The 13,895-nt window shown below is 39.2% G+C and overlaps 1 protein-coding gene across 1 annotated transcript in view; it reads right to left on the minus strand.

The window, feature by feature from the left end:
• uvrag (UV radiation resistance associated gene) overlaps positions 1 to 13,895 on the minus strand; it is a 198,115-nt gene that overhangs the window by 119,984 nt on the left and 64,236 nt on the right. The window contains exons 9-10 of the mRNA XM_041801333.1: positions 4,670 to 4,754; positions 678 to 765 (exon numbers count right to left, since the gene is read on the minus strand). Coding sequence (XP_041657267.1) covers positions 678 to 765; positions 4,670 to 4,754 — 173 coding nt within the window. The remainder of the gene's footprint in view (positions 1 to 677; positions 766 to 4,669; positions 4,755 to 13,895) is intronic.

Consider the following 13,895-nt stretch of genomic DNA (forward strand, 5'->3'; position numbering starts at 1 on the left):
GGAGGCCGAATCGGGATTCATCTGTGATTAAGACACTGTTCCACTGCATCAGCAACCAACAACGGTGTTGAGTGGCCCATGCCGCGTACATCTCACACTGTTGAGTAACATGATGATCATTCATGTGTAACGAGGTACACATTGTGACCCCAATGGTCACTTAAGAACTCAAATTAGACTACTCAGGCCTTGAGCAAAAATAAACCAAAATTTAGAGTGTTGCGTTTTAATTGCCTTTGAGTGTAGATACAACTTTAAATGAATAAATAAAAGCAATGTGAGTAACTTTCCCTGTAAATTTGAAGGTTCCACAAAAAAATCCAAATACTGCAGGTGAGTAAGCTGTGTGAAAAGATCATGTTTGGCACTGATATTAGAACTTGCATTACATAAGTGTTTTTGTGATTAAGATTATTATGGGAGACTTTTGCCTCTTTGGATAAGATAGTGGAAAGGACAGGAAATATCAGGAATATGTGAATATATGCCAGAATTAGTACTTAACTCTGGAGTGGTGCACTGGGGACTGTGGCCTTCTGTATGTGGGCTCCACAGGATGAAATACATTTTTGGAGTATAAATCTGTACGCTGTGAAACAAACCTCAAAACTACTAGAAATATAGAATTCATTTTATCAATCAGTGTTTTCCTGCAGTGTAGCAACAGGTTAACTCACCACGTCAATGGGATAGATGTAGGAGAGCTCAGACAGTAGCTGACGACAGCGGAAGGTGAGCTGGGCATTGGACTTGAGGAACTGCTCTCTGGGGGGACAAAACCAGACAGAAGGACACAATCAGTGACTTTCCCAGAGAAGGAGACAAAAACTGCCGGACTTAAGAGGAGCAACAGGAGAAAGAACAGATCAGAGAGGACTGAGTGGAGTTTGAAGGGAAGCAGGGATGTGAAAATCATCCAGACTGCTCCACAAGGACCCACTGTAAAACATAAAGGTAATTAAAGTTACTGCAATTATTCAAAGCTCATGAGAGTTAATTGATGCAGTTTAATGATGTGATAGAGCAGGTTAATGGGAAAGCAAGGAGAACATTGTGGATTTATGCATCAATTTGGGCAGCAAAACAGGCTGGCAAGTATAGTCAGTCTGTCAGTCTGCTCTGGATGAAGACATGCCCTGTTCTATGTTCCTTATATACAGTGAGAACAGATAAAAAGGTGGATTGGAGAGAAAATGTAAATGTAATAAATGAGGCAGGGAATCGATTATATCTTTAACAGTCCTGCAGCTGAAAAAAATTACCCTTAGTGTGTTGAGGAGTAAATATAACATAACTCTCCTGGGATTAATGCAGCGTTATTCCTGTGACTGATTCTGTGTGACTAAACAGATGAAGTCTTCCTCTGTACGAATGAAGTGTGAGAATGATTCTCTCTCTTTGGGTGTCCTGTACAACACTTACACTATGACTTGTGGGTAACAGCCCATCATTTCATGCACATGAAAAGAGATTCTGGGAGGAAAATGATTATTGAATGTGAAGCAGCCTCCCATCTATGCTCCTCCACTTTCACTTGGATTTCCTCTGTGGGATTTTCTTGTGGTTAGCAGTCTCTTATCGTTTCCCTCTGACAGTATGCAGCTGCTTTGTGTGAGAGAGAACGGTAACAGATTTGTGCTTAATGTTTGTTTGATCTGAGATTACTCATACATCCAACAGCCCTCGTCTTATCTGATTGGCTAATCCCAGCAGCTCTTAACAAACCTCCTTACCTAAAACTAATGTAGATCATTCTTTAAATCTCTAAAGGAAATGTAAACAATTTATTTCAGTCTAAAACTCAACAAAAGGGCCAAAACCAGAGGTTGATGTCCATCAAAAAAATTCTGGGGCAAATTTTTTTTTTAAAATATGAACTTTAAAGATGTAATATATTGATTTTTTTTTTACTGGAATATTTTTAATAATTGTGAAGATTTTTTTTATATATTTTTATATTTTAATTGTGCTGGTGCTAACTACTATAAATGTTTATTCAAATCTGAAAATTTAAAAAATAACAATACATAAAAATCAACGTTGTTGTTCATTGTTAACATATTTTAGGCTGTCATGATCCCCTTCCAGGAAATTCAATTTGCATGCCGTATGTATAGCATTTAATTTTGTTGTGTTTCGTACATTATAACCATCTGGGTTTTGCACTCACTCTGGCAGTTAAAGGATAAAAGTCTCAGAAATTGATTAATAACTGCTAATTCTGATCAGGTCTGGTCTTGATTAAAAACTTGCTACAAAAAGTGAAGAAAAAAAACATACGTATATGTTTTTTACTGGTATTTTTGTATAGTTTCCTTTTTTGCCACTTACAGAATGTAAAAATGTGTAAAATCTTAAAATAATAATAAAAAATAGTATTTCATTAAATTCAAAGTTGTTGCTCTTTATCCACATATTCCAGGCTGTGATAATCCCATTCAAGGAAATCCAATTTGCATGAAGTGTATAAAAATATTCTGGTGCAGGCGAGAAGGGTCCTGCAGCTGCTGTTCTGAATCCTCAATCACCCATTTAAATGATTTTTTAAATGACTGATTCCTGTAATATTATTTTTATTGTTATTGTTAGAAATGATGCATAACTGCTGATTTTGTGCGATTTTTTTTTATTATCCAGCAGTTATGCATCATTTCTGAAAATAGCAAACGATTAGATTAATATTAAAGAAGTGTTTAAAAAATAAATGTGAAGTCCCTGGGAAACGAACCCGCGTCCCCTGGGAAATAGACACTTTATCAACCACTAAAAGCCTTCATCAATTCAGTCAGATTTTGGCCCGACTGCAAAGCAGCAGCTCATCATCAAAATGCGGGCCTGATTTTGAGTGTTGGGAACATTAAATGGTCTTGTAGTGTGACATAATTAACGATGCATCCAAGAAGCCCCATGACCATGACTCAACAAGACTAGCATGTCAGAATTTTTCTTACATGGTCGTCTAGTGAGGACATAAGTCCTGAGACCAACCAACAAGACAGCATTTGCTCCTTCTCTTTGTACCATCATTTTCAAGAGTCCCTGCTTTTTCCTGCTCCGGGGGACCTAATGTATACATTTTAGTTAATTTTCATTATGTTATCATGTGCATACCTTCAGTTCTATCTGAAGCAGAGTCAGTCTATATTGTTCTCCTCTTGATAAATCCATAAATGTTTTCTCCTTTTATGAGTGAAAGACCGCTATAATCACAGAACGCTTCTGTTGTAGTGATTGACATTCTTTGACCCGCCCCTCTGAAAACCTGTGAACACGCACACATACTTAACATCTATGCGCCTCCCTTGTAGTCTTTGAGCTGTTTTGTAAGTGAACGCAGTGCATGGTGGGAAATTAATCATACCCTTCGGTTTCAAGTGTGGTCCTGAAAAATCTTCCTCTCGAGGGCTATGTAGCCCTTTGGTCCTGGATCTTCATTTAAAAGTTAATTGGGACACCCCTTCACCTGATGTGAATGTGTAAAACCAAGGGGAGGGGCTAAGATAAAGGCTAGGGGGTAGAAATGGGGAATGGACCTAAATTCAAGAAAGCTGGACTCGTTGTACCGAGATGCAGATTTTTTAAAACTTTTGTCTTCGTCTGAAGAAGGATATAAGTATCTAAAAGGGTGACCTCATTCAGACTTGGTCCTGTATTTTAAACAGTCTAACTATGACATCTACTAAACATTTACTGTGGAAGTTTCACATTATCCTTTTAAAAGTTTAACACAACAGGCTCCAGCCATCTAAAACAGAGCTACAGCCACTAAAACTAAAGTTACTACAGATAAACAAAAAGGGACATGGCATTTGCAATGAAGGCACTTAAACTTTAGAATGAGGAGGTCAGGTCAGCGGAGTCTTTTTGTAAGGCACACTTTCACAGGAGAGCCTATCCTGACATTATTTGATTTTTGGTTTTCATTTAATTTTGGGTTTTATAACTCCTTTTAAAGAATTCTTTGTCTTCTAATTTTCGGCTAAAGAAGTTTCATGCCTAAAAATGTTTGGGTTGTTTTTTCTTGATTGTCTCCTTGCATAAATTAAGGCCTGTATGTTTTTATTTTCTTCTGTTTTTAAAACAGATTTTTAAAGCACTCCGCAACTTTGATTTAGAAAAGGTAAATATTGTAATTATTAAAAAGTCTCATAACTTAAAGTACTCTGACCGGAGCTTTTAGGCCCCAACATTGTGTTCATCATTAACAAAACATCTCTGCTAAAGGCCAATAAAAATATTTAAAGAGACACTTCCATAAAAATGATAAAAAGCACACACCTCCAAGGAGAAGACATGAAGCAAAACGTCTTTGTTAATTTCCTGCTAGCCTCCTCTGACCTCTCTGGACTCTTGGTTTACCTACAGTGCCTGCCAGGTTATTCCCTCACAAACAAAGCTGTATCCAGGCTTGACACCCGCTGCTCACTTCTCCCTGCAGGCCAAAGGAAATAGAGGCCAACAGGGCCAAACTCTGCTGAAAACACCGCTCAATAAAACATCCTTTGTTTTGAAGGAGCAAGGTGGGAGGCGAGCAGCGGGGTGTCGTCTCATCACATGTGAGTCTTATCATTCAGTGGGCTCAGACTGATGGGAATGAATGTGATTCAAAAAGAGTGTTTTTGTGTGCAGAAATAAAGCGATAGCTAATTACAGGTTCACTCAGTCATACCTCTTGGCGGTGCATTCCTTCTGCAGCTTGGTTAAGGATTCTTTCTCCTCCTTCAGACTCTCGTGTTGAGCGGAGAACACTTCCTCTGGCAGAGACAGAAAGACAAACAGAAGAGGACTGTAAATTATCAGGTGTGCGCTCCCCTCTGCCACATCCCAGCAGCCAGGTGGGCTCGTGTTTAGCTGCCATCCACCGTCAAACATGAGCGAGATCAAACGGCTCGTTTGATGAGGTCTTAACCGTTTCCTTTTGACACCACATAAAACCAGACTACATATGTATGCAAATTACAGGATCTGTCAGACGCTGTAAATACAGAGCTAGGCAAATAAATAAAATCAGACAGATAAGTGACAGTGATGATACGGCTTGTGGAAGTTGTGTAACTGCCAAACTGGCAGGCTCACAGTAACTTGGTGTTGCATAAAAGCGGAAAAATACAAGAGTAATTTAGGCCTGTAACAGAATATTTTCTCTAATCTGTCAGCATGCCATATGGTTGGATGTAACAGAAACATGATTAATGGCTCCACATGGTTTTTATTAACAAGGTTTGACTATTTAAGGCACACTAACACTCAAAAAACAACAGTTCTCTCCTAAATCATGCTGGGGTTTTTCTTTGTTTCTAATCACTTCAATATCAAGATGTCCAACAGCTTTTATTTTACAGTGGTTTGTACATGTAATCCACACTGTGGGTAAATAGGTCAACAATTCAGTGATTCAGAAGAACAAAACCTCATATACTGTAAACATTTTCTCCAACACAATGCAAAAGAAACAGGAGAGAGTCTCTGCTTATTTAGGGTTGGGTTCCATTTCTATTTACAATTAGCAAAGGAGAGGCATATCGGCAACTTATGTGCCCTTTTTTTCCTCCATCAATGCCAACTGAACATACTTTGTAACAATCAGGGCTTTGTCCAACTCACACTAGTCAAACTGCACTCAGAAGTCGAGACCTTGGGGTCGACTGATAATGATTTATCAGGGTGGATATCAATTGATAATGGGTCATGTGACTGAAATCCAGTATTTGGAACCGATACATGTCAGCGGCACTCGGACTTCAGTGTTGATTGGCTAGCTTACATGTGGTGTCTAGCCAATCAAACAGTATTGTGGTGCAGGGGCGTAGCTAGGGATTTTAGGCCCCAAGCAAAAAAATTTCGAAAAGGGCCCCCCTTAACTGGCTAGCTAACCAACAAATGTTGCTTTATTTTTACAAATGCCTATGCATTTTAAGGGATTTTTGAACTGTTCTGAGCAATATTTTTTACTATGGTTAAATTAAATTTACTTGAATTATTTCACAGCCCTGGACTATAAATTTATAAAGAGAGGAGCAGGGGGCCCCCAATATTTTATTTGACTCTATTTGATACAAATTTCAGTCTGTTGACTGATACATTTAGTGGCTTTTGATTCGATAATGACACTAATAACTAAGGCTGGGCAATTAATCACAATTAAGATTAAATCGCAATATGGCCTGCTGCAATTTACAAATTGCAGAAGTTGCAATATTTCTTTTACTTGAAATGTGTCAAAATATCAGTTTAATACATTCATATTTTTTTTCTGCTGCAGCAGAGATTTTATGCACATTATGAAAACATGCAAGTGTCAAATTTTAAAATAATGGTTTACAAAAATCCTCCGTTTTGTGTTTCATGTATGTATGTTTTGTTTTAGTCAAAACTAGTGACATAAAAATGATAATCCCCTTCAATAAAGCAATTGGTTTCAAATTTGCAATATGAGCAAAACTAACTAGCTCATTCTATTCTAGCAGTGGGCGAGCTAGCATTACCTCCACCACCCCAGCCACCTCCTTTATAGCTTAAAGCTTGTTGCACCCTCATATTCAGTTTCATGCTACTATGGATTAATTGTTTCTGAAATATGTTAATTGTTTACAATACACATCATTTATGTACACATCCATATGGGGGTTTCTAGCCATGTGCTTCCTAAAAAGTCAAAGGATGCAGCTTGACTAACCCAGGGAGCATCTTTAGAGTAGAGCTTTCTCCGCCAAGTAAAACTGCAAATCCATTTTGCAATAAAATGGTTAAATGTATGACGAGTGTTCTGACTGAATGTAGGTTACAATAAAGAATAGTTTATTGCTTGAATATGTTGAAAAACTCATAATTTGAGGAACCTAGTAATAATCGCATATTAAATCACAATTGCAGTATGGGGGAGGGTGGGGGGGTGGGGGGGGTCGCAATTAGAGTATTTTGCTAATCGTTCAGCCCTTCTAACCACTAAGAAATAAATAAATACACACTTTTCATTGCATGCTTCTCAAGGGCCCATCCACACTATGGGCCTGGGTACCCTTTTCCCCCCGTGCTAAATTATCCTGATAATCAGCCGGTACAAACAGTCAACTGCACTGAAACACAACATGTGCATAACCAGTGAGATTTATTAAAGGGCTGTGTAATAGGTCAAGAGTTTTTATCTGGAAGCCAACAGCACATTGCATGAAGATCACCCTGCTCTTTCAGACCTGCAATCAGTTCCAATTCCTGATAAACCCACACTTTGGTTTATTGTTATTCTTCTACTGAAAGTGGACAAGAAAATCCTCAACAATATTTATGAAGTGTTAAGGAGTTCAGACTTTACCATCCAAAAATAATAGCAAATAAATTGTGATCTGCTTTCTGTGAAGAGGATGACAGCAGCTGGCAGAAAAGTGCATTTTAAGCAATTAAGATCAAATCACATTGCCGATGAGACGGATCACAAGACCTGCTTTATATCACATTACTCCACTCACATCCATGCTGCTAACATCAACAACATGAGGGCTGAAGATGATAACTCTTCAGGGAGTGAAGGTACTCTGATGTATCTCCATCAGATTAACGGGGGAGAGAAATACCGTGAGACACGGATTGACAAGCTTGGAAACATAGCTGAGCACTGAATGTTTGGGTCTGTTTTACAGGCCTGCTTTCATGTAATGCCTGGCTATTTCATAACTGTTATCTAGCCATCTTTTCATCCATTTATCCCTGCAATCTGTTCCAGTTTGAATCCTGGTATAGACAGACGTACTTGTGAACAGTAAATACCACAACAGACAACATCCTGGTTGTTTGTGTGATTGTACATTATCTCTCATTTCAACCTTAAGTGTTGGCTGTAGGATCCAGAAAGTATGGTGGCTCTTCAATGCTGCAAGGCTGTTAGGGCCCGTACATCTGATATAAAAAATGATCAAAAAGCAAACATGTGAGGGAACTTTTCTGATGTTGGACATGATACAGTACAGCTAAGCCCTCTTGGGCAGAAGATTTTAAGATTTTTGAAGCAACGGGCAAAAAATCCTGAATCAATCTGCTGATTTAAAGGTTTGTTCAGACTCGCCTAACCTAAGTGACCTCTGTGTAACAACTCTTATGGAGGGTTGTAGTCTGGAGTTATGTAAAAGAATTTAAATGCATGCTCTTGGCCATGTAGGGGTAAATACTTACAGTGCCTATAAAAAGTATTCACCTCCTTGGATGTTTTATACTTTTATTGATCTAATGGATAATCATCACCAATATAATTTGCCTTTTTTTGAACAAAAAAATAAAACCTAAAATGTCAAAATTAAAACAGATATCAACAAAGTAATGTCAAATAAGGGACTGCATAAATATTTGCCTCTTTTAAGTATTTAGTAGCTGCATCTTTGACTGCAATCACAGCACTGAGTCTGTGTGGATAGGTCCCACTCAGACTTGCACATCTGGACTCTGCAATTTTACTTCATTCTTCGTTGCTAAACTGCTGAAGCTTTGTCAAGTTGCACAGAGATCTGGCGTAACCAGCCCTTTGAAAGTCCAGCCACAAATTCTTTATTAGACTAAGGTCCTGGCTTTGACTCGCTCACTCCAGAACATTTACCTTGTTGTCTTTAAACCCATGTCTGTGTAGCTATCGCTCTATGCTTCTGGTCATTATTTATTGCTGAAAAAATAAATCTCCTAAACCATAGTTCTCTTGCAGACTGAATAAGATTGTCCTCCAGGATTTTCCTATATTTTGCCTCATTCATTTTACCCTCTACCTTTACAAGCCTTCCAGGGCTGACTGCCGAGAATCATCCCCACAGTATGACACTTGCCCCACCATGCTTCTCAGTGAGGATGGTGTGTTTGAGGTGATGTGAAGTGTTTGGTGCTCACCAAACACAACATCTTGTCTGATGGCTGAGAAGCACCATTCTGGTCTCATCAGACCAAAGAACATCCTCCCACTTGACCATGGAGTCTCTTTAATCTGAGATTTCTTCAACAGTGGCTTTCTCTTTGCCTCTCTCCCATAAAGCTTTGACTGATGAAGAACCTGGGCAACAGTTGTCTGCAGGGTCTCTCCCATCTCAGCTGCTGAAACTTGGAACTCCTTCCCTAGACATAGGAGTACTGGTGGCCTCTCTCTCTAGTCTCCTTCATGCACATTCACTCAGTTTGTGAAGACAGCCTGATCTAGGCAGATTGGCACAAATTTTTTATTCCTTGGGGGATGTTCAGTGCCCTGGAATTGTGTTTCTATCCATTCCCTGACTTTTCAATAACATTTTCTCTGAGTTGCTTGAAGTGTTCTTTTTTGTCGTGGTGTAATGGTAGCCAGGAATACTGATTAACCAGTGACTGGACCTTTCAGACACAGGTGTCTTTATAATACAATCACTTCAGACACATTAACTGCACTCACGTGATCCCCATTTTACTAGTTATGAGATTACTAGCACCAATTGGATGGACCTCTGTTGAATCAGGTCAGTCACATTTAGGCAGTCACTTACCTACCTTACATATTTTTGTTCAGTTTGTAGGAATCTGTTTTCATTTTCACATTAAAGCTTTTTTTGTGCATTTTTTTGCCAAAAAAAAAGCTGAATTATATCAACCGTGATTGATTTATAAAATCAATAAAAGGGTAAAACAGTCAAGTGACAGAAAACTTTTAATTTGCATTTTATGTTTAAACGCACAGTATTCTTTCTATCCAAAATCATCAGTCAAATCAAAATCATTTTAACTGATTTTGAAAGTATTTAGATGCGCAAAGCTGTCTCACCAGTCTTACCTACCTTAAAACTGCAAAAGAATCTTTCCTTCCTACTAAAATAAACCAAAAATGTACTCAAACTTCTAAGGAACTGATCTCAGTTCAAGCTCTGGCATTGATAAAGTATATGTATATGAGTCAGGCACATTTTTCTCTGTTAATGGGCACATGTCAGAAACAACTTTTCCCCTGGATTGCTATCCAGTTTCAACAGAACTGCCCCGCTGTGTTTATTCCTCCATTATTGTTTTTAATGTAGTTTTTTGGTGAGCACACAAGAGTCACTGACTTCATATGTTGTAAATAAACACCACTATCTCTGCAAGCCTCTTCTATATTCTTGCTGTGCAACGGAGATTAAACTCTCCTCCTCTCTCCTGTCTGCCGCTTTAGATGTCTGTATTTTCTTTTCTTTATTTCAAAATAAATCTACATTATGTCCCATGATAGATCCTGTTTCTGCTGTTCCCCTAAATTAAACTGGAAGCTCTTCTCCTACAGCGGGTAAACATGGGGTCAGTTCAGGTCTGCAGGCAGGCTCAGTTGAAGAGACAGACCTGTGCATTAAGAGCAGTTTAACCCCGACTAGGAGGACAAATTTGGAATAAGTGGATTAAAAAGATACTGATCAGAATAACAATCGCCTCTTACTCTGGATGAGATTCATCGGGACTGGGCTATTTCAGATCAGAATCTTTTGATTGATCAGCTTTGCAATCAGTCATGGCTAGAGTCATCAACATTTCATCCTCAGGGCATTTTGGGTCACTGAAAACGCACCTTTTCGAAAACTCCTTCCAGGATGAAGATTGCAACATTACTTATGTTTCCATAGCAATGTCAGACGCAGCCAAAGTGTTGCTCACTGAACAGAACTTTCTCCATGCTTACAGATGAGCAGTTGCTCTCCCACTGTGATGAGAAAAAAGGCACCTGAATAGACCACGGTGCTCACTGCTGTTTTATAACCCTCCACCAACGTCAGCAGTTTGGATCAGACCCGGTTCAGGTTGATGGGAAAACTTTGAGAAGGAAATGGGCAGTACGAACGGGCAGCGACATGTCAGGACTCAATCTCTGTCTGTGAGTAAACTGCTTCACCTGTACAGTAAAGGACAGACCACTGTTGACATGGTGTGATCACTACAGCAGCATGCTATTGAGTCTTTGTGTGGACACAGATGTTCCTAACATGTTGTAAGTGGACGGGATCATTTTTTTATATTTTTTGATGAGGAAAAACCTCCGTGGACAAGGCCTAAGGTTGGAATGTGCACTGAAATCAAGCCAAAAACAATCCTCTATGCATGTGCATTCCAGGATCGCTTCTAAGGGACCAGGAAGTCCTTGTTTCAGTGCATTTCCCCCTCATTATGAGAAATTTCTGAAAGAAAACAGAACGTTGGTTTTCTGTTCCATAAATATTAGGGGTGAGGGAAGAAACCGATACAGCATCGTATTGCAATATTTTGTGCAGCGATATATATCGTATTGTATCTTCCACCAAGTATCGATTTTTTTCAATTAATTGCTAATATGAACTGAAAGTCAATGACACTGGATAAACAGCATCAGTTGCTTTTCTGTCCAATTAATGATGCTGTTGCGCCCTCTTGTCCAGTGGGGTCGGCAGAGATAGCGGTCATACAAAAGGAGAAAGTTAGTACAACTAACATGGCAGCACCAGGGAAAGGACATTAGGAAGGCAAGCAGGGCACAAACAACATGGACACGACACGTGGGGTTTGCAAGGAGTGTCACATGAAAATAAAATACTGCAGGAATACAATAAAAATGAAGGCAGGGCTAAAGCTAAATCAGCTAAACTGTTAAAAAAATGGTACAGATAGCAATATATTGCAATAATATCAAATCGTGGAATAAGTATCATGATAGTATCGTATCATGGGGCCACTCGTGATTCCCACCCCTAGAAAATATGCTTTATAACGTGCCATTTTCATTTAATAGAGTCCTCAAATCAAAACAAGAAGTAAACAGCAGAGCCGGGTAGCGTAAGTCATATCCTACTGGTGGCAGAATTTTACATACTGTGTGTTTAATCTGCAGCATGAGTAAAGTGATCAAATGCAGGTTCACTGTAAAGCCAGCGATCACTCAGTGACAGCAGGAGCTGTAGTCTGCCTGCCTGCTAACAGATCCTTCCTGCCATGTCAATCCAATCTTCATTTTGACAAAGTTCTCACCAAGAAAGGGCCAGCATCATTGGGAAAATTTCCTGGACATATCGCTCTTATCACTCTACCTTGACCCACTACATCAGTGGTTTTCAACTGGTGGGTCCGGACTCAAAAGTGGTTCACGAAGATCTTTCTAGTCGGTCACGAAAGTATGCCAGGGGAAAAAATGTGATAAAAACTCTATCTACGGAAGCCCTAAGTAGACATACAGTAATGTCATACATACAGTATATTTTTTTAAGGTCTTCCCATGATTACGAGTAAAATTCAGTATCTTTGTCAAGATTTATATGGCTTTTGTTGGGAAATAAAGCTGGTTTACCCAAAATAAGAAACAAATTCCTTGAGTAATTACAAAACTTCCATGCTATCTCAGGAAAATGAAGTATGTTAAGATGTATTCATGCAAATCCTTCTGCAATGATGTGCTTTTCTAATGTGTTTGTTTTGTTCTGTCTCTTTGTTCAAAACGTTTTTCTAACTTGTCCAAACATCGACAATTTTTGGAGTGTTCTTCTGTCTTCATGGTGTAATGGTAGCCAAGAATACTGATTAACCAACATTATTTAAATAAATGAAGATTTTTTTCAATTTGGGTCGCAATTTCTCTTGTGGAGGAGTTGTTGTGTCCTGATGCCTGACCAGCTGAGAACCACTGCTCTACATCATCTTTTGGATGAGACTTCAGGTGGTGGAAAACATATTTGGCAGTGAAAAACAGCCAAAGTCAGAAATAACCGGTTACTATAAAGAAGAAAAACATACAGAGACTTCTCAGTGAGTTATTACACAGAGCTGGACTGCTGTCTGTCAACTCTTCTCCTCAGTCAAGATGGCTGCCAAACAGAGGATGTAAATGTGTAAAAACTGGTCTGCTGCTGCTGAATGAGCTTTAATGGTGATAGCTTCAATATGAGACCTTTCCTCTGAGGTGACAAATACCTCCACATACCACACCTTCACAGATCCGTTTCCTTACACATTAGAAACCCAACCACTGACATTTATTGGTCGGGAGCCCTCGCTCTGTTACCGAGCGTGAGAATAACTACCGCTCCTAAGTACAATAAACGCCGTTCATGGAGCTGATTTATGTCGGCTGCTCATGGTGGAAGGAGGGAAATTAGACAGGAGGAAATTGTGACAAGAGTATGACCCCCACCAAAACCCAAACTCATTAATTCACAGCAGAGGAGGAAGAAAAAAGCGGCCACGGTCATACGTCCTCACTTTTGGATTGTGAGAAAGATATGCAGAGGGCTGCTGGAGAATGTGTACGTTTACAGACATGAAAAACAACATTTGACTCTCCTGCTATGATTTCACTGTAAATCAGTGAGCATTGAGAAGCTGCTCTTCAACCTGTCGTCAGGATGAGCTCCAGTGCTGATGTCTCTCACTGTGTTTATGCAAACATGATCTGGGTGGCAAAGCTGGAGCATCAAAACAAGAAGAGAAAGAGTGATTTGACAAGAATGCTCAACTTTCATCTCATTGTTATCCAGCTCACATGCAGACCCTCACACCTGCAGACCCCATGTTTAGGTAGTCTGGGCCCCTCGTTTTTCAGAGAGGCCTGTTTCCTGGGGAGAACAGGTTGATAAAAGTTGTTTGCTAATAGGAGCTACGACTGTGTGAGGGAAGACCACACAAACAGGTACAGATGGGATCATAAAGGTAGGCTTCAACATATTTATTGGTTCCATATGTTTTCAGACCCAGACTTCTGGTTGTATTTCCTTCATTTTTTGGACAATAAATATATCAGAGTTCAAATTTCTAGGTGATTATTGTCTAACACTAAATCTAACTCTTGTCTGTTTTTTAAAAAGAAAGCTTAAACGATGCTTGAGAATAGTTCAAATACTTGTTATGCCTCTATGCCAGTGACAGTCAGGAGCTTTGGGCATTTTTATTTTTGGGTTGACTTTCTCTCTGTCCGG

This window comes from Cheilinus undulatus, linkage group 12, assembly GCF_018320785.1.
Source record: "Cheilinus undulatus linkage group 12, ASM1832078v1, whole genome shotgun sequence".
In the NCBI taxonomy this organism is placed as follows: domain Eukaryota; kingdom Metazoa; phylum Chordata; class Actinopteri; order Labriformes; family Labridae; genus Cheilinus; species Cheilinus undulatus.